Below are 19,469 nucleotides of genomic sequence, written 5' to 3' on the forward strand. Positions count from 1 at the left end.
TCAAAGACGCCACCACGTCCTAGAAAGAAGCAAAAAGGTCCCTGAGCTTTCTTTCTCTCCTCCCCCCCCCCCCACCAAGACCACCATTCTACCACACTGAGCCACAGCGCCACTTCCAGTTTTCTGGTGATTCGTTGGAGACGAGAGTCTCACAGACGTTCCTGCCTAAGCTGGCCTCAAACTGTGATCCTCAGACTGCAGCCTCCTGAGGATGACAGGTGTGAGCCGTTAGCACCCGGCTCGGCTCTTATATATTTTATTTTATTTATATAGGAATGTGACCGGGATGCCGGAGCTTCCCCAAATCCCAGGATTCACAGGCAGGCGGTGCAATTAGATGTCTTCCTTCTAGATTTGTCTGTAGCAAGACTGGGAGAGAAAGATACAGGGGTATTAAGAGCTGAGACTAAGAGGCCTGCTGGCCTGCCTGCTCCCCACTATCCTGCCAGGAAAATAGCCTGCTGTTTTTCATGATTCTTCCTGATGCCATCGGGGGGGGGGGTCCTCTGAGGTGGGACGGTGGGGGGGAAGCCCCTCCTAGGACCTCACACAAAGGTGAGTGCATTCCTCCTCCCCAGTGGAGTCTGGAGTAGGGAGGATCAGTTCCAGAGGCCCCGGCCTCCACGCCTCACCTCCAGAGTCGTGAGGAGGAAATCGTAGAGGCCGCCCAGGTGGCTAGGATCCATCATGTCCCGGATGAGGTGGAGCTCAGCTCCCAGATTCAGGATCCTGGACAGACGGAGGGGAAAGGAGGATGGTACCATGGTGAACAGGCACCGTATAGCTGCAGAAGGAATCCTGCCTGAGGCCCTGGCACCCTGTGGCTCACGCCTGTCATCCGGGAGACTCGGGAGGCTGAGACCTGGAGGATCGCCATTTGAGGCCAGCCCAGGCAGGAAAAGTCCATGAGACTCTTCTTCTCCAAATGAACTCACCGGGCCCGCACCAGCACGTAGATAAGTAGAGGCAGAAGCTCATCCATGGTCAACCTGTGTTCTTGACCCATGACCCTCATCACGGTGGCCTCGATTTCCCTATAGGTCTTCTCCAACACCTGCAGCTTTTCCCAGGGATCTACGGTGGTGCTGTAGTTGTTTTTTTGGGGGGGGGAGGGAAGGACAGTAATGGGGTTCAGGCCAAGACCCTGGGCCTTGGCAAATGCCCACCCAACCCCCAAGGACAGAGACTCACAGGACCTTCTGTAGGAGCTCCGTGGCTGACAGGAAACATTTCTCTCTGACAAAGGAATATCTCTGTGGGAGAAATGAGGGGGCCGGGGGTGAAGTCCATCCACTTGAGCTCTGCCTGGATACCCCAGTGATCTAAAGCACTCCCCCTGTCTCCTGTGGCTTGCTTGATTGACTGATAGATTGATGTCTGTGTCAGTACTGGGACTTGAACTCAGGACCTGGGTGCTGTTCCCTGAGCTTTTGTGCTCAAGACTAGTGCTCTATCACTTGAACCACAGCTCCACTTCCAGCTTTTTTGTGTGTGTGGGGGTTAAATTGGAGATTAGAGTCTCATGGATTTGTTTTTTTCTGCCCAGGCTGGCTTTGAACCCTGTGATCATCAGATCTTAGCCTCCTGAGTAGCTAGGATGAATCAACAAAGTCCGGCCAACACCTCCATTTCTTTCGCTTTTATTTTATTTTATTTTCAGATTGTGGTGTGTGCTAGCTTTTGCCCAGCAAAATTGATCTCAGAAACTGAGATCCTAGCCAGGCGCCAGTGGCTCCCGCCCGTCATCCTAGCTTCTCAGGAGGCTGAGATCTAGAGGATCGCAGTTCAAAGCCAGCCCAGGCAGGAAAATCCATGAGACTCTTCTCTCCCATGAACCACCAGAAAACTGGAAGTTGAGCAAAAGAACCTCAGGGCAAACGAGGGGTTCAGCCTCCCTTTTTGGGGATACGGGGGGGCCCTCAGGGGTTGCCCACTCACCTCATTGCTCGTCAATTTGATGTCGCTGAGGGGCCAAAGATACCTGAAGTTTTAAAAGAAAGAGAGAATGGGAGGCATCGCCCATCTTATTGGGCAGGGACTGAGTTCAGAGCTGTGGTTCAAGTGGTAGAGCGCCAGCCTGAAGCACAAAAGCTCAGGGACAGCACTCAGGCTCTGAGTTCAAGCCCCAGGACTGGCGCTTGCGCACACACAATCACTAGGGAGCAAAGTTGTTTTAGAGATGGACACCCCAGTTAGCTCTTGCCTGACCTGCACCTAGAACCCTCCATTTTCTCTTCTGCACTCACAGTCCTAGAGCTCAGCCTCAGGAGTGGGTTGAGTTTGGTCCATGGTGCTTAGCATTTAGGATAAGCTCCACACACCAAACCTAAGAGACGTGGCAAAGTCTTTTCCTGAAGCTATGGGGGAAGGAGATGCCAGGGGCTGAGTTCAAACAGTATAAGCCTTGAATGGCTGGAACCCCTGGATCCAGCCCTACCTGAAGTCCTAGCCCTAGCAGGAGGTGATCGATGATCAACACCCCACACACACACACACCCACTTTTGTGTTGAAAATGGGCTTTGTCTGCTCCAAGAGAGCACTTGCCCAAGAGGCTTACTTCTGTACATCCAGGAATTCCAGCAGCTTGGTGTCAGAAAGCAGGCCCAGTTTGGTGAGGCTCTGGCTGTAACAGGTGTCTTCTTTCTTGTGGAGAAGCAGGTAGAGGGTGAAGAGCTCCCCGTAGCAGCTGGGCAGCAAGAGGGGTAGCATCACACTGTGCACCTGCAGGTTTCTGAGAAGCCGGAAATTGGGAGGATGAGAGCTAAGGATTGTGCTAGGAAGGCCAGCCTAAGCAGGAAAGGTCATGAGACTTATCTCCAAGGAAGCATCAAAAAGCAGGAAGTAGTTCTATGGCTCAAACGGTAGAACGCTAGCCTTGAGTAAATAAAGCTTAAGTTCAAGCCCCAGAACTGGCACACACATTAAAAAAGAAAAATCCCTAACACCTCTCTGTCAGCATCTGTGCCCAAGAGTCTCTCTCTCTCTCTCTCTCTCTCTTGCCTGTCTTGTGTGCTTATAAATAGGATTTAAACTCAGGACCTCACATGATGCTGGTCCTCTACCACTTGAGCCACACTGCCACTTCAGGCTTTTTGCTGGTTAATGGTAGAGTCTCATGGATTTTTTTTTTCTTCCCCAAGTAATCCTGCCGGGTGCCAGTCATCCTAGCTTCTCAGGAGGCTGAGAGCTGAGGATCACCGTTCAAAACCAGCCCGGGCAGGAAAGTCTGTGAGACTCTGATCTCCAATGAACCACCAGAAAACCGGAAGTGGCGCTGTGGCTCAAGTGGTAGAGCGCTTGCCTTGAACGGAAGAGCTTTGGTGACAGCATCCAGGCCCTGAGTTCAAGCCCCACAACCGACCCAAAAGACAAACAAAATTCTTAATCCTCCCAGCTTTCTCTAAGCAGGAACGACCTAATGATGAAATGGAAAATAGGCTTGAGGCCTAGAGAGATACAACTTCAGTAGGATCTCTCTTCTGTGTGACCCCCAAACCTCCCAAAGAAGCACACTCCCCCCACCCCAAGTCCCACTGGTCAATCACCTGGTCTTTTCATCTTCCTCTTCCAGGGTCTGACCCTTGCTCTTCAACGCCACCTGTAGCAGACCCCTGCAAACCAACCAGAGATCACGCTGACACAGAACCAAGGCCGCCATCTTTTCCAGCACCAAAACACCAGAGTGGGTGGCTCTAACTTCCAGAGCTGACCCAGGGCCCAGGGAGAAGGGTTCCACCCGCCCTCTTGACAGCAGAAGAAACTATCTAGAATGTTCCATGGGCTCATGGCTTGGCCTGGGATAAGAGAGGAGGGCTTGAAGGATTGTGGTTCTTCAGAGTGAGAGGGGTTTTATTTTGGATTAGTAGTAGTAGTAGTAGTAGGTGTGTGTGTGTGTGTGTGTGTGCTGGTCCTGGAGCTTGAACTCTGGGCCTGGGCACTGTCCCTGAGCTCTTCAGCTCAAGGCTAGAGCCCAACCACTTGAGCCACAGCGCCACTTTCGGTTTCCTGATGGTTCCTTGGAGAGAAGAGTCTCTTACGGCCTTTCCCTGCCCGGGCTGGCTTTGAACTGCGATCCTCCAGATCTCAGCCTCCTGAGTAGCTAGGATGACAGGCGGGAGCCACCGAGGCCAGGCCAGGCCAGCTGGGGGAGCATTATGGGTCAGGGCTGGGATTTTAGGAGCCAGCTACGCACGGGCTCCCTGAGCTCAGCTCCATCTGAGCTTAGCCTCTGCATTGCTATGGGTTCGAGGCTGGCCTCACCTGCACAGGCCTTACCTGTAGGCTGCCCAGAGGCCCCGAGCATGTTGCTTCACCTGGTCCTGGGCCAGGTCCTGCAGGTGTTTATTGGCCCCCACGCCTGTGTACGTTGCCTGGAAAGTCAGCATGAGCTTCGAGAGCAGCTTTCCCAAAGGATGCTGGGAGTCGCACAGAGCCTGAGCCAATGGGAGAGACCAGATGGAAAAACACTCAGGCCGGGCCCTGGTGGTGGCTCCCGCGCCTGTCATCCTTGCTCCTCAGGAGGCTGAGATCTGGGAGATCGCAGTTCAAAGCCAGCCCGGGCAGGAAAAGGCTGAGAGACTCTTCTCTTCAAGGAACCACCAGAAAACCAGAAGTGGCACTGTAGGCTCAAGGGATAGAGCACTTAGCCTTGAGTTGAAGAGCTGAGGGATAGCGCCCAGGCCCTGAGTTCAAGTCCTACAACAGACCAAGTAAACCCCCAAACCTAAAAAAACCACTCAGGTTTTGGAGTGAGCCCCCAATTTGCTCCCATTTCCCAGATGGGAACGCCAAGGCCGTCCACCATCCCAACCTAGCAGCTTCCTTCCCACTTAGCCCTTCTTCCTCTTGGAGCTGAGGGCAGCCATGGAGGGGACCTGCTCTGGGGGTTCTTCACCTTCCTGAGGAAGGGTTGCAAGGCCTCAGGCTCTCGGTGTCGCAGCACATCTTCCAAGATGTCTCTCATCGCGCCTCGACTGTCCTCTGGGTGGCTTCTGGGGACATCCATGAGAGCCTTTCCTTATCCCTCCCACCCCCCCACCACACCCATGGGGCCTGCACAAAGTGGGATTCCCCCCCAGCCCCCCGCTTACCTCTGACAGCACAGATTGTCCTGGGAACTTTGCAGCTCCTTGGCTCTCTGGATGTGGAACCCCAGAAAAGCCTCCTGCAGGTCTTCGGGGCAGCCCTCACGCACGAAGGCCCAGAAGGGGTCAAAGACCCCCTGCCAGTGGCCATTGGCGGGCATGGCGCCCACCCCCAACTGCCTAGAAGTGGGGAGAGGCGTGAAAGGGAAGAGATGGAGGTGGGGATGGGCAGGATTTGGTGCCAGGGAACCAGCTTGGTTCCCCAGAAATGGTAGGGGGTAGGTGGGGGGGGAGGGGGGTAAGGAACATGTGGGGCACACAGCAGGGGGCCGACCTCCAAGACTCCTGGAGGTGAAAGAGAAGCAGAGAAGAGGAGGAGGGGAGAGGAGGAAGAGGAGAGGGAGGAAGAGGAGAGGGAGGAAGAGGAGAAGGAGGAAGAGGAGGAAGAAAACGAGGAGAAGGAGGAGGAAGATGAAGAGGGGGAGGAGGAGAAGGAAGCAGAGGAGGAAGAGGAAGAGAAGGAAAAGGAAGAGGAAGAAGAAAAGGAGGAGGAGGAAGAAGGGAGGAGGAGGAAGAGGAGGAAGAAAAGGAGGAGGAGGAGGAAGAGGGGGAGGAGGAAGAAGAAGGGAGGAGGAGGAAGAGGAGGAGAAAGAGGAAGAAGTGGAAGGGGAGGAGGAGGAGAAGAGGGGGAGGAGGAAGAAGAAGGGAGGAGGAGGAAGAGGAGGAGAAAGAGGAAGAAGTGGAAGGGGAGGAGGAGGAGAAGAGGGGGAAGAGGAGGAGGAGGAGGAAGAGAAGGAGAAGGAAGAAGAGGAGGAGGAGGAAGAGGAGGAGAAGGAAAAGGAGGAGGAGGAAGAAGAAGGGAGGAGGAGAAAGGGGAGGAAGAGGAGGAGGAGGAGGAAGAGGAGGAGGACGGGGGGGGAGGAGACATATTCCGCCATGAAGAAGAGACAGGCCCCAGAAACATCCTGGGTGGGATGGAGAAGAGGAGACGGTGGAGCTGGGGAAGCCGAAGGTCAAGATGGATCAAGAGAGACCCAGCGGCCAGGGCCCGGGTGCCTCGGCCCACGCCTGTCATCCTGGCTACTCAGGGTGGCTGAGATCTGCAGGATGGTGGTTCGAAACCAGCCCCACAGCAGGGCAAAGTCCATGAGACTCGTATCTGCAACGAACCACCCAAAAGCCAGACGTGGAGCTGTGGCTCAAGTGGTAGAGCACCAGCCTTGAGCCAAAAGAAAAAAGGGAACAAATCAAAGGCTCAAGGACAGCGCCCAGGCCAGCTCTCACCTCTTCGAGGTGCTGCTTGGATCTGGGGAGAAGGCACTCGTGTCCAGTACCCCTTGTGTATATAATCCTTTTCCAGTCCCTCGTGCAAACCAACCCTCCAGCACGAAGCCATCCGGCAAGGTGACCTTACCCTGAGAGGAGAGAAAAGAGTTCAGAGAGATCTGTCCATCCACATGTCTGTCCATCTACTTGTAACCAGGCCTAGACCAGACCATGGGGGGTTTAAGAATTGATTTGTCATTCTAGCTCCTCAGGAGGCTGAGATCTAGAGGATGGTAGTTCAAGGCCAGCCTGGGACAGGAAAGTCCAGGAGACTCTTTTCTCTCCAACGAACCACCAGAAAAACCAGAAGTGGTGCTGTGGCTCAAGTGGTAGAGCATTAGCCTTAACCGAAAGAGCTCAGGGACAGCGCCTAGGCTCAGAGTTCAAGCCCCACGACTGACGAAAAAAAAAAAAAACCCATCCCAGGATCCATGTCAAACTGCCCCCCAATTTGGAATGGCCCAGGAAGGCCCACCCACCGACACCTTCACCCCTCCATCCAGAGATGGAGAAGGAGCTTCCGGGACAGAGCGGAAGTCTGGGTCTCTGTGGCCTCGGCCTCCGTGGCCTCGGCCTCCGTGGCCTCGGCCTCCGTGGCCTCGGCCTCTGTGGCCTCGGCCTCCGTGGCCCTCACCTTCCCCCTGAGCATCAGGTCTCTCGTGAAGGTGCCTTCATGCAAGGAGTCGTCTTCGAACAGGAGGACACCTGGGCCCTTGGGAGGAAGCCAGGGAGAAGAGTACAAGAGTGGGACTTGGGGTGGGGAGGGCTGGGAAATGGGGTGGGGAGAGGAGGTGGGCCCTGACCATGGGAACAGGGGCCCTGAGCTCTGCCACACACACACACACACACCCTCCTCCCCCAGGACTGTGTCAAAGTGAGGGCCTCAGCCGGGCACTGTGGCTCACGCCTGTCATCCTAGCTACTCAGAAGGTTGAGATCTGGAGGATCGCAGTTCAAAGCCAGCCCTAGGCAGGAAAGTCTGTGAGACTCTTGATCGCCAATGAATCACACACACACACACACACACACACACACAGAGCCAGAAATGGAGCTGTGTGGCTCTGGTGACAGGCTTGTGCAAAAATAAAAAGCTCAAGGATAGCGACCAGGCCCTGAGTTCAAACCTCCGGACTAGCACAAAAACAAAGTGAGATTCTTCCCTTGGCCTGTTAGAACTCATGTTTCTCATGGGGGGAGTGGGGGTTTCTCACTGGCTCTTGACCTTGGTTCCTTCAACTTCCCCAATCCCCCCCCCCCCCCCCCTTCCAGTCTTTTCAGGAAGCTACTGGAAGCTTCTACTACTCGAGCCACAGCTCCACATGGCTGGCTTTGTGCCAGTTCATTGAAGATAAAGAGTCTCACTGATTTTCCTCCCCCCGGTTGGCTTTGAACTACGATCCTCTGGATCTCAGCCCCAGCGCTTCTGTAAGAGCCACTGACTGATTGGGGGTGTTGCTGGGGAAACTGAGGCTGGGAAGAGCCGACTATCTGGCGGCCAGCAGGTTTGGTATGGAAACCCAGCAACGCTCCCTGTCCACCCCACAGGGAAAGGGCTCACCACATACCGCCATCTTGTCCATCTGGAAGGTTCCCTGGTAGCAGATCCCGGCCTGGGTGACCAAAATCCCAGGGCCGTGGTGCTGGTCGGTCTGCCACCAGCCAATGTACCGCTCACCCCTGGGGAAGAGGTGAATCAGGCTTTTCCCCCCCAGAACCTCAGTCTGGGGGTACAACGCCTGAATCCACTCAGCTCAGACTTGGGGCAGATGAGAACTTGGGGTGAAGGAGGAGAAGGGAAACATGCTGGGGGAGGAGGGGGGGATACTTGAGAGATTTGAAAGGGCAATGAGCCGTTTAGAAAGTTGAGGGGCCGGGCACTGGTAGCTACTCAGGAGGCTGAGATCTGAGGATCGCGGTTCAAAGCCAGCCCGGGCAAGAAAGTCCGTGAGACTCTTATGTCCAATGAACCACTCAGAAAACTGGAAGTGGCTCTGTGGCTCAAGTGGTAGAGCGCTCGCCTTGAACGAAAGAGCTCAGGGTAGCACCCAGGCCCTGAGTTCAAAGCCCCAGAACTGACAACAACAACAACAACAACAACAAATCCAACAAAGCTCAGAGGTAACTGCCAAGCCCTGAGTTCAAATCCTGGGGCTGGCGCCACAAATAAAAGCAAAACCAACCTCTGAGGACCTAGAGCACGGTGCTGCTGCTCATTCAATCAATGACTCACCCGTCCATGTCATCCTGGACGCCGAAGCCGTTCCTCTGGCCTCTCTCCCAATGGCCCGTGTACCTGAAAGCTTGGGGGGCAGGAGGTGCCCTTTCCAGGACCCCAAATCCATGCCTCAGGTCATCCTGGAAGTAGCCCTTATAGGTTTCACCAGTGCTGTACCTGGGAAGGAACCAGTGTCCTTGAGCTGGCTGGCTGCTCATTGGTCCAAGGGGGACACGCCCCTTCCCTAGCCTCACCCCTATCCATCGGGTCTACTCACTCGCACATGCCATAGCCGTGCTTGCGGCCTTCCCTCCAGTGGCATTTGTAGCAGTCGAATTTGTCCTCTGCGGCTCCGGGTAGCAGGAGGATGCCGAAGCTAACCACCGCAAGGGATGATGGGATGAAGAAGTTGAACTGTTCCAGCCACTTGGGGAGGGGGCCTCCCAAAGGAAGGGGGGACCCTACACATACACCCATGCATGCACACACTCATGCACGCACACACGCATGCACGCACACTCATGCATGCACGCACGCACACACTCATGCATGCATGCATACACTCGTGCATGCACACACATGAATGCACGCATGCACGCATGCACGCACACACTCGTGCATGCACACCTGTGCACACATACATGCATGCATGCATGTGCATATGCACTCATACATGCACACACATGAATGCACGCATGCACACATGCATGCACACATGCATGCATGCACACATGCATGCATGCACACGACACATTGACACACATATGTGCACACATACACGCACACACATATGCACGCATGCACCCACATGTACATGCATGCATACACATGTACACACACATGCTTGCATGCACACAACACATGGACACACATAGGTGAACATATACATGCACCCACGCATATGCGCGTACACACATGTACATACATCCACACACATGTACACATACACACATGCACGCACACACTCATATGCATGCACACACATGCACACACATGCATGCACATGCACACAGACTCACCCATGTTCCAGACCATGGTGGAAATGTCCCACATGATTCCGCCCATCCGGCCATTTCAGGGTCCCCCTAGAATGGGGGGGGGTGGACAGGGAGCGGGGGGGGGCAATCGGACCATGAAAACCTCGGCCTCAGCTGGTGGCAGATGTCCTCAGAGCCCTCCTCCCTCACTCCCTTCCCTCCGCCCAACCACCACCCCAATCTCTCTCCAACTAGACCTGGCCTCAACCCTTCCCCCTTACCCACCCCCCCGTCCCCAAATTCCCTGGACACCCCCCTTCCCTGGCATGGTTGTCCCTTGAGGGGTTTTCACTGCACTCCAAAGACAAGATTGAACCCCCTCCCCAACACACACACACACCACACACACACACACACACACACACACACACACACATCTGGTTCCCTTTTTCTCTTGGCTGACAGGAAGCTCAAAGGTTCAAACCCCAGCAGCTCAACTGCTGATCCATCCACGGGCTTAATCGGGTCTAAATTCCCCTGAGACAATAATAATGCCCCCCTCCTCCGCTTCTTCCCCCTCCACCGCGTCAGAGGTCACTCACTTGCCTTGTGGCCTGCCCCGGTGCCATTCACCGTCATAGCTCGCCCCGCACAGCCGGCCCTCCTGGCGGAAGGTGTAGGCCGCGCGGCGGTGGGCAGGAGGTACTGCCGGCTCCAAGTCTGACCCCAGCCCTGGAAAGTCTTTCTTTCCCCGCAGGGCCTGACCCACAGCCATGAACATCTTCCACCTCCAGATCACCTGATGGCGGATGGATGAAGAAGACCAGACTCGGAAGAGGTCTTCAGGAATACTTGGCTCTCACGAAGCACGCTGCCACCCCACAGGTCTGAGAGCTTTGTCACCTGGTTCTTGCTAACCCAGTGGGACAGAATGGAACAGCTCAAGACACTGATTTTGGAGGACTTGAACTCAGGGCCCGGGCGCTGTCCCTGAGCTTCTTTTTGCTCAAGGCTGGCGCTCTACCACTTGAGCCACGGCGCCACTTCTGGTTTTCTGGTGGTTCATGGGAGATCAGAGTCTCATGGACTTTCCTGCCCCCCGGGGCTGGCCTCGAACCCCCATCCTCAGATCTCAGCCTCCTGAGTAGCTAGGATGACACAGGCGTGAGCTGTCGGGGCCCGGCTCGAGGCCCTGATTCGTGTCTCCACCTACCTGGTCCTGGGGGTCTCTGGCACGCAAGGAGAATTCATCTTCGGGGGTGGCGATGAGACATTCACACCTAGACGGCAGACGGAGATGATAACTAGGCCCCTCACCACCACCCCCCCATCCAGGTGGAGGGGTGTGGGGAGGGGGGGTAGGGGAGGGGTGCTACCACTTACTCATCCTGCCCCGAGTCAACCCACACCAGCTTCAGATCAAAAGTGTGGATTCTGTGCCCCTGGGAACAAGAAACAGACCAACCAGTGGCACCCCAGATCCCGCCGCCCCTCACCCGCTCTCTGAAAAGGTTACCCCTCAACCCTGTCTACAACCCTGACCGCATCTCAGGACGGATCCGTCCAATCCCCACCTCCCACACCCTCAGGCGGCTGGTAGAATGTTCTAGAAACTTCTGGAAGCTTCTCTCAGGCTCCTCCTGCTTTAGAACGACTGTTAAGCCTTCCTGTGTAAGTCCCCCTACAGACCACGTTCATGAGTTCCTAATTCTCCATTGTATGCATCCTGAGTGTACCCAAAACTTCTTTACTTTGTTCTTTTGTTCTTTATGTTGTTGGTGGTGGTGGTGGTGGGGTTTGAACCCAGGACCTGTGCTCTGTCCCTAAGCTTTTTGTCTGTCTGTCTGTCTGTCTTTCTTTCCTTCCTTCTTTTTCTTTCTCTTTCTTTCATTTCTTTCTTTCCTTCCTTCTTCCTTTCTTTCTTTCTTTCCTGTCTTTTCTTCTTTCCTTCTTTCTTTTTCTTTCTCTTTCTTTCATTTCTTTCTTTCCTTCCTTCTTCCTTTCTTTCTTTCTCTTTCTTTCCTTTCTTTCTTTCCTTCTTTCTCTTTCTTTCTTTCCTTCTTTCTTTCTTTCTTTCTCTTTCCTTCCTTCCTTCCTTCCTTCCTTCCTTCCTTCCTTCCTTCCTTCCTTTCTTTCTTTCTTTCTTTCTTCCTTTCTTTTTCTCTTGCTGGTCCTGGGGCTTGAACTCAGGGCATGAGCACTCTCCCAGAGCTTCTTTTTGCTCAAGGCGGGCGCTCTACCACTTGAGCCACAGCGCCACTTCCAGCTTTTTTGGTGACTCATTAGGGATAAGAGCAGCCTCCTGGACTCTTCTATCCAGGCTGGTTTCAAACCACAATCCTCCGATCTCAGCCTCCTAGGTCGCCAGGATGGCAGGCGTGAGCCCTGGGGTGCTTGGTTCCCTTGGTCCTTTCCCACCTGACCATCAGGACCCCCCATGGGGCCCCCCCATGTCCAAGTCAGTATCATTCCCCAACCTGAAACAGCACCAGGGCGTCATCAAAAAGCAACACGCGTTCGGCACAGAGCGGAGTGACCGTCACGGGGACATCCTGGCTGTCCAGCAGGAGACGGCGAGTTGGGGTGCACAGCGCATCCTGGGGGAGGGAGAGGCACCGGACTCAGCCATGCTGGGGGAACCCTCTGGGGAGCTCCAGGAGGGTGACAGCTGCTGTCTTGTCCAAGATTGAGGTCATTTCCAGCCTCGTCCTTCTAGCAAGAGGACCTTCCCTCTCCGGGGTCCTCTGTGTACCCCAATCCACAGGCCTCCTGCCACCCCTTCCTCAGGATTCCACAGCAAATTTTGTCATTGGTGGTCCTTGAACTCAGGGCCCGGGCGCTGTCCCTCAGCTCTTCAGCTCAAGGCTTGGCGCTCTACCACTTGAACCACGGCGCCACTTCTGGATTCCTAGTGGTTCGATGGAAATCAGAGTCTCACGGTGACGTGGTAGGCCTGTCATAGCCAGGAAACGGTGGCTCACGCCTGTCATCCCAGCCACTCGGGAGGCTGAGATCTGAGGATCCCAATGCGAGGCTAGGCTGAGCAGAAAAGCCTGTGAGACTCTTCGAAGCCGCCCAAAAGCAGGAAGTGGAGCTGTGGTTCAAGCGGAGAAGCACCAGCTCGCGGAATGAAAAACGCTAAAGCACAGCACCGGGATCCTGAGTTCAAAGCCTGGTTAATCCCTGCCTCTCCCCTACGTACACATGTAGGGAAACTGAGTCAGGGACGGGCCAACCAGCAGCTCTGGCCTCAGCATTCCCCGAACTACCCCTCTGATCCCCAACTCACCCTGAGATGGCTGCTCAGGTTGTGCCAGAGACTTTGTGTGACCTCGGCCTGGAGTAATGCCTGTCTCATGAATGACTGCAGGTCCCCGAAGAGACTGATGGCTCTCATCACTGTCTTCTGGGAGGGGTGCCCCTTTAATGGCGGATGAGCAGCTGGTGAGGGTTTTGGGGGGGTCTTCCTGGAGCTTTCTCCCCACTTCTGAGATGTCTGTGCTGACCCCCAGCTGGTCAGCAGGCCTGAACTTAGGACGTGTGTGTATCTGTGTGTGTGTGTTCAAAGTCCTGAGACTTGAACTCAGGGCCTGGGTGACTGTTTCTGAGCTTTTTTATTTTTCCTCCCTAAACCTGGTGCTCTACCACTTGAACCACACCTCCCGCTCCCGGCTTTCATTGGAGGTAAGAGTCTGACTTTGAGCCTTGATCCTCCGATCTCAGCCTCCCTGACTTAGCTAGGATGCCAGCCAGCTCTGCTTCTATCGGGGTGGGGAAGGGGGGAAGCTTCCAGAAGTGATCAGGACCATCTATCTGTCTGGACAGCGCCCGTCCTCCAGATCTCCTTTTTCAGGGCGTAGTTATATTTCTCCCTCCCCCAGAACCCCAGGAGGTTCCAGTGTGGATCCAGTGTGGATCCAGGAGGATCCAGTGTGGCAGGGTCCCTCCTGAGTATAGGCTGGGGTCCCCTAAGCCCTTCCCTGGTTTTCTACAAGTTCTCCCCTCCACTGCCCGCCACCCCCCCCCCGCCACCCCCAGGCCTGGCTTACCTCCTCCAGGCTGTCCCTCAGGCGCAAGAGAAGAATCACGTACTGTTGCACGTGCTGGGTGAGGGGCTGGTGGAGCGCCTGAGCCAACATGGCTCCCACTGAGCTCTTAGGGTTCAGCCCGCAGGTCAGGATCTGCCCCAAGGCCTTCCTCTGGCCTTGCCAGTACTTGCTGTAGAACAGGAAGGACCTGGCTGGGAAGGTGGCTTAGCGGTAGAGTATTCGCCTAGCATGCATGAAGCCCTGGGTTCGAATCCTCGGTACCCCATCCCCAGAAAAAGCTGGCAGTGGCGCTGTGGCTCAAGTGGTAGAGCGCCATCCTTGAGCAAAAGAAGCTCAGGGACAGCGCCCAGGACCCGAGTTCAATCCCCAGGACTGGTAAAAACAAAAAAAGGGGGAAGGACCGCATGCAGCCTCCCCTCCCCCCCAAATCCAAATAATAATTTGGGGTCCCCCTGGTCCCCGCTTCACCTCTTCCTCTTTATCACACTCTGGAAGGCTGTGGCGACAATGCAGTTCGTATAGGACTCGATGTACCTTCAGGTGACAAAAGAGACATCCTGCAAGACCTGATTAACCCCCCCCCCCAAACCTTCCCCTCCCCGTCCACTTTAGCTCGAGCCTCTGGGGAACAAGGGTGAGAGGAAGGTCCCCAGATTCCATCTTTTTCTTGTGTGTGTCTATTTGGGGGAGGGGGTTAGACTAGCATTCTACCACGTTGTGTCACAGCTCTGATTCTGGGGTCTGGGTGGTTTGTTGGAGATAAAGAGTCTCCAATGGGCATGGGGGGGAGGGCTCACGCCTGTCATCCTAGTTACTCAGGAGGCTGAGATCTGAGGATCGCAGTTCAAAGCCAGCCAGGGCAGGAATAGGCCATGAGACTCTCACTTCCAATGAACTACCAGGAAACCAGAAGTGGCACTGTGGCTCAAGTGGTAGAGCGCTCGCCTTGAGCTGAAGAGCTCAGGGACAGCGCCCAGGCCCAGAGTTCAAGCCCCACGACCGACAAAAAAAGAGTCCCACTGGCTTTCCTGCCCAGGCTGGCTTTGAACCACGATCCTCAGATCATGTTTGGGATGAAGAACATGAGCCCACCAGCACCCGTCTTTCGAGTTCGAACTCCAGGCAAACCGTGGTAACGCAACAGCTAAGAGAGGTGTCCCCTCGACCCCCGCCACCCCCCCCCAGTACCAGCCTGCCTTGATGGGCCCATCTTACTCCACGTGGACTTCCAGGACTCGATCAGCCTTGCTCAGCAACAGCAAGGTCTCCAGGCTGCAGGATGGATGCTGCAGCCTGTGTCTCAGCGAACGGAGGCTCTGGTCTGTCACTTCCCACAGGCGCTGGGTGCACTGGTGCAGCCGCTGCAGGAGCCGCATGCATTCCCTGCTCCGAGGCTCCAAGTGCTCTGGTTCGACCAGGACCAAAGGCACACAATGGAACCACCGTCCAGCTTGGGAGAGGGGCACTAGCGCCCTCTAGAGCTCATCAGGGGAAAGGCAGGAATGGAACTGGGGAAGCATCTTATGGGAGTCAGGGGTGTGTGTGTGTGTGTGTGTGTGTGTGTGTGTTCTTCACCAAGCAAAGGTCATCCTCCCCCACCCCCACCTTGTGTGTGTCTCTGGCCTTCTCGACTCTCACGCTTGTTCATCCTAGCTACTCAGGAGGCTGCGATCTGAGGATCGTAGCTCGAAGCCAGTCTGGGCAGGAAAAGTCTACGAGACTCTGATCTACAATCAACTAGCCAAAAACAAATTTAAAAATCCAGAAGTGGAGGTGTGCCTCAAGTGGTTGAATACGAGCCTTGAGCCAGGGCACCCGTGGCTCATGCCTGGCATCCTAGCTCCTCAAGAAGCTGAGATCTGAGGATCACGGTTCAAAGCCAGCCCGGGTAGGAATGTCTGTGAGACTCTGATCTCCAATGAACCACTGGAAGTGGCACTGTGGCTCAAGTGGGAGAGGGCTTGCCTTGAGCTGAGTTCAAGTCCCACAACTGACAAAAAAAAATAAAAGGCAGCAATACAATGATGCCCAATCCCACTTGTGGCTAAGTAAACTGTGGCTTAGAGTGTCCCATGTAGTAGGACTTTGGTCCCTTGGGGGTTATTCCTGTGTCCCCTGCCCTGCCCTGTAGATACTCAGACTCACCGGCACAGAGAAGAGGCTGGAGGATGAGGCTGTCGATTCGGGCCAAAGTGGCTGAAAACAATTCCTCCAGCTGAAGCAGGGCAGTCTCCTCAGAGCTAGCCATGGTCCCAGGCTTCCGCTTCTGCAAAGACCACAGACCAGGCTAGCCAGCAACTGAGCAAGACACAGGAGCATTCTGCCCATCAGCACCTCCCTCTCCCCCCACCCCTGACCCAGAGCCCATAACTGCACACAATGGAACATGTTGGACAAGTTCAACTTTGTGTGTGTGTGTGTGTGTGTGTGTGTGTAGGGGAGGGCTTTGAACTCAGGGCCCAGGTGCTGTTTCCTTAGGTCTTTCCACCCAAGGTTGGCACTCTACCACTTGAACCATACCTCCATTTGAGGCTTTTCGATGGTTCACTGGAGCTAAAGAGTCTCACAGAATTACCAGGCCCGTAGTGGCTTCAAATCTCAATCCTCAGATCTCAGCCTCCTAAGCGGCGAAGATGACAGGGGTGAGCCACCGGTACTCTGTCTTCAAGTTCAATTTTGGCCTGGCCATTCTCTTGTTCGAACATCAGTAGCTGGACCCTGGTAGCTCACATCTTTTTTTGCTACGAAGGAAACTGAGATCTGAGGATCGCGGTTCAAAGCCAGCCCGGGCAGGAAAATCTGTGAGACTCTTATCTTCAATGAACCACCAGAAAACTGGAAGTGGTGCTGTGGCTCACAGTGTTAGAGGTCTAACCTTGAGCAAAAGAGTTCAGGGACAGTGCCCAAGCCCTGAGTTCAAGCCCCACAACTGATTTCCCCTCCAAAAAATTCAGCCCTACATTTCAGGTTCTTTGGATACTAGCTACCTCTGCCCAAGGGGCTCAGGAGACTTTGGAATTGAGGATGTGCTGGTAGAGATGTCTGGCCTTGCCTAAGAAGCCATGGCTCAAGGCTCCTGTTGTTACCCAATAGACCTGCATTAGCAGAAAGGGCTAAGATAGAAGCCAAGTCTAACTGATGACAGTGACAGATACTAAGCTAAGGCAAAATGAGCTAGGTACTAGGTGACTCACGCCTGTCATTCATTGTAGGTGCTCAGGAGGCTGAGATCTAAAAGATTAAAGTTCAAAGCCAGGAGCTGGGAAGGTGGCCTAGTGGTAGAGTGCTTGCCTAGCATGCATGAAGCCCTGGGTTCGATTCCTCAGTACCACATACACAGAAAAAGGCAGAAATGGCGCCGTGGCTCAAGGGGTAGAGCGCCAGCCTTGAGCAAATGAAGCTCAGGGATAGCAGCCAGGCCCGGGAGTTTAAGCCCTAAGACTGGCAAGAACCAAAAATCAAAAAGGAGCAAAGTTCAAAGCCAATCTGGGAAGGAAAATCCCTGAGGGAACTCTTATCTCCAATTAATCACCAAAAAAGCCCCAAGTGAAAGTGTTGAACACACACACACACACACACACACACACACACACACACACACACTTTCATCTGCTCAAATGATCTGAACACAAAGCTCAGGACAAGTTGTGAAAGGGTTTTTCTGGGGGAGAGGGGAGGGAAGAGGGTTGTTTTTTGTTTTGCCGGTCCTGGGGCCTGAACTCTGTCCCTCAGCTCTTCAGCTTAAAGCTAGACCCCTGCTCCTTTGAGCCACAGCACCACTTCTGGTTTTCTGGTGGTTGATTGGAGATCAGAGTCTCACAGACTTTCCTGCCCAGGCTGGCTTTGAACCACGATCCTCTAGATCTCAGCCTCCTGAGGAGCTAGGATGACAGGCGTGAGCCACCAGCACTCAATACACCAGGGTTTATTTTATTTGTTGTTGTTGTTTTAATTCCAAGAGTTCTAGGCTGTCTTTCCCTAGTCTGGTCAGGGAGAAGTTGTGAACATAGCAAGCCAGGGTGGGGCAGGAGCCAGCCATGGAATAGCCAATGGGCAAATCGCTTAGATACAGAAAAGCAAACAGGATGGGGGGTGGGAGGGGACGGGGCAGGGTCTCAGCCCTCCCCAAATCGACTCTAAAAGGAGACAACAGAGCCTCCCAGACCTCTGACAGGGCTGATGACTTTTGGGTCTGGAACACAGTGGAGAAACTTCATCAGAACTCTGGCCAGAAGCCCAGACCCCAGACATTCTTGCCCCACCTTTCCTGCTTCAGATTCTGTTGGGTGGAAAGGGGAGATTGTGGGGGGAGAGGCAGGAAGGGGAAATAGTTGGACCTCTGGCTGTAGCCACTGGGGGGGGGGGGACACAGATGGGAGACAACAGTCCAGGCAAGAGGTCAGGATCTCACACACACACACACACACACACCCCTATGATTCCAGAAACAGATAGAGCAGCAAGTCTGTTCCCACGGCTTTGAACCTCCTGTGAGCTATGCCCACAGGAGAGGTTTCCCAGCCCTGTCACGCCTCGGGTCTCTGGGATTTCATCACCTCCTGATGACATGAGGATTCTACTAGAAAAGAACTTCTCCAGCTACTCCAGTCGCCTCTCAAAACTGTAGAAAGGGACCAGGACCAGGAGCTGGTGGCTCACGCCTGTCATCCCAGCTACTCAGGAGGCTGAGATGTGAGGATCGTGGTTCAAAGCCAGCCTCTTCTCTCCAATGAACCACCAAAAATAAAATTTAAAAAAAAAGCCAGAAGTGGTGCTGTGGTTCAAGTGGTAGAGTGTTTGCCTTGAGCCAAAGAAGCTCAGGGACAGTTCCCAGGCCCTGAGTTCAAGCCCCAGCACCCACCCTCACCCCTGATACATACTGACTTCAGGAACACACAACCTGGGTGCTGAGCACCGGTCGCTCAGAGCAGCCCTGTGAGTCACACGACAGGCACCCCAGAAAGTTCCTGGCACATAGTTTACTGGCAGGCAGACATGCTTGCCAGGGGCGGGGCCCCCTGACAGAAGTGGCCGGTTGTGGCCTGCACAGGTGAATCAGCTACTGTGTCTCCCGCAACCCCCCCCCCACTTTGTGCCCATCTACACCGTCATCACTGCATTCCAGAGCCTTCTGGTCACATGACGCTACTCCTGGACAGGGACACCCCCCCCCAAACCACACATACAGAGGTGAGGGGCCTCCTCTTCCCCTCCCAGGCTGCAATTCAGCCCCCCCACGCCACCCCTCACCCCCTCAGCCCTCACCTCTGTCTTGGTAACTCTGATTATTTCCTGGTCAAACTGTCACTAAAGATCCTTTATTCTGGGCGGCCCTGGAGGCCTCGCCAGCATCCAGTATGGGCAGTGGAGAGTGGAAAAACACCTCCCCCCCCCCCAGCTTGCAAAGGGGGGAGGGGGGGTCCCACCTACTCCCTGTCCCTCTGGGATCCCAGACGTCTCCCCCTCTCCTGCTCCCTTTCTTCAGTCTACTGGGGTTTTCTGTCTCAGATGCCAAGGATCTTTATTTGGGGGTGGTGGTGCGGGGGGGGGAGGGTTCTACACGATTCCTAATCTGGGGGGGAGAGCATCGCAACCTTTTTTTGGGGGGCTCTGACAACCCACGGGTCATCCCCTCTTCCAGGCTGCCTCGCCTGACCCAGCGCTCCCCACCCCCGGGTGTGAGGCCCGTACCCCCCCCCGACACCCCTCCCCGACACTCCCCCCCCCCAAACCCAGCCCAGCTATCCTGCAAGTGCCCGGGCTCTAGAGTGGAAGGACTGGGGAGGAGGAGGGGGGGGGATCAGAGACTGTGCTCAG

At 54.8% G+C, this 19,469-nt stretch overlaps 1 protein-coding gene across 1 annotated transcript; it reads right to left on the minus strand.

Annotated features, from left to right (window-relative positions):
• Positions 1–240: 240 nt before the first annotated feature.
• Positions 241–15,914, minus strand: Als2cl (ALS2 C-terminal like). Its single transcript, XM_013030276.1, has 25 exons — positions 15,807–15,914; positions 14,868–15,072; positions 14,121–14,186; positions 13,653–13,821; positions 12,893–13,024; positions 12,081–12,200; positions 10,987–11,045; positions 10,817–10,883; positions 10,206–10,402; positions 9,646–9,711; positions 8,904–9,002; positions 8,642–8,803; positions 7,977–8,088; positions 7,046–7,123; positions 6,370–6,500; positions 5,092–5,265; positions 4,896–4,992; positions 4,277–4,434; positions 3,547–3,612; positions 2,559–2,732; positions 1,939–1,981; positions 1,192–1,253; positions 936–1,085; positions 633–729; positions 241–369 (listed from the first exon to the last, which is right to left on the minus strand). Exons 1-25 carry the CDS (start codon positions 15,898–15,900, stop codon positions 349–351), a joined length of 2,799 nt encoding a protein of 932 aa, XP_012885730.1. The 5' UTR covers positions 15,901–15,914; the 3' UTR covers positions 241–348.
• Positions 15,915–19,469: the final 3,555 nt, after the last annotated feature.

The sequence above is a fragment of the Dipodomys ordii genome, unplaced genomic scaffold (genome assembly GCF_000151885.1).
Source record: "Dipodomys ordii isolate 6190 unplaced genomic scaffold, Dord_2.0 Scaffold128, whole genome shotgun sequence".
In the NCBI taxonomy this organism is placed as follows: domain Eukaryota; kingdom Metazoa; phylum Chordata; class Mammalia; order Rodentia; family Heteromyidae; genus Dipodomys; species Dipodomys ordii.

Excerpts from the sequence above, each read along its gene's own strand:
- Als2cl (XM_013030276.1), bottom strand. The coding sequence starts at position 15,900 with ATGGCTAGCTCTGAGGAGACTGCCCTGCTTCAGCTGGAGGAATTGTTT. Across the intron at positions 8,804-8,903 it reads CACGGCTATGGCATGTGCGA|GTACAGCACTGGTGAAACCT; the intron begins GTGAGTAGACCC and ends GTTCCTTCCCAG. Across the intron at positions 2,733-3,546 it reads GAGGAAGATGAAAAGACCAG|AAACCTGCAGGTGCACAGTG; the intron begins GTGATTGACCAG and ends CCGGCTTCTCAG.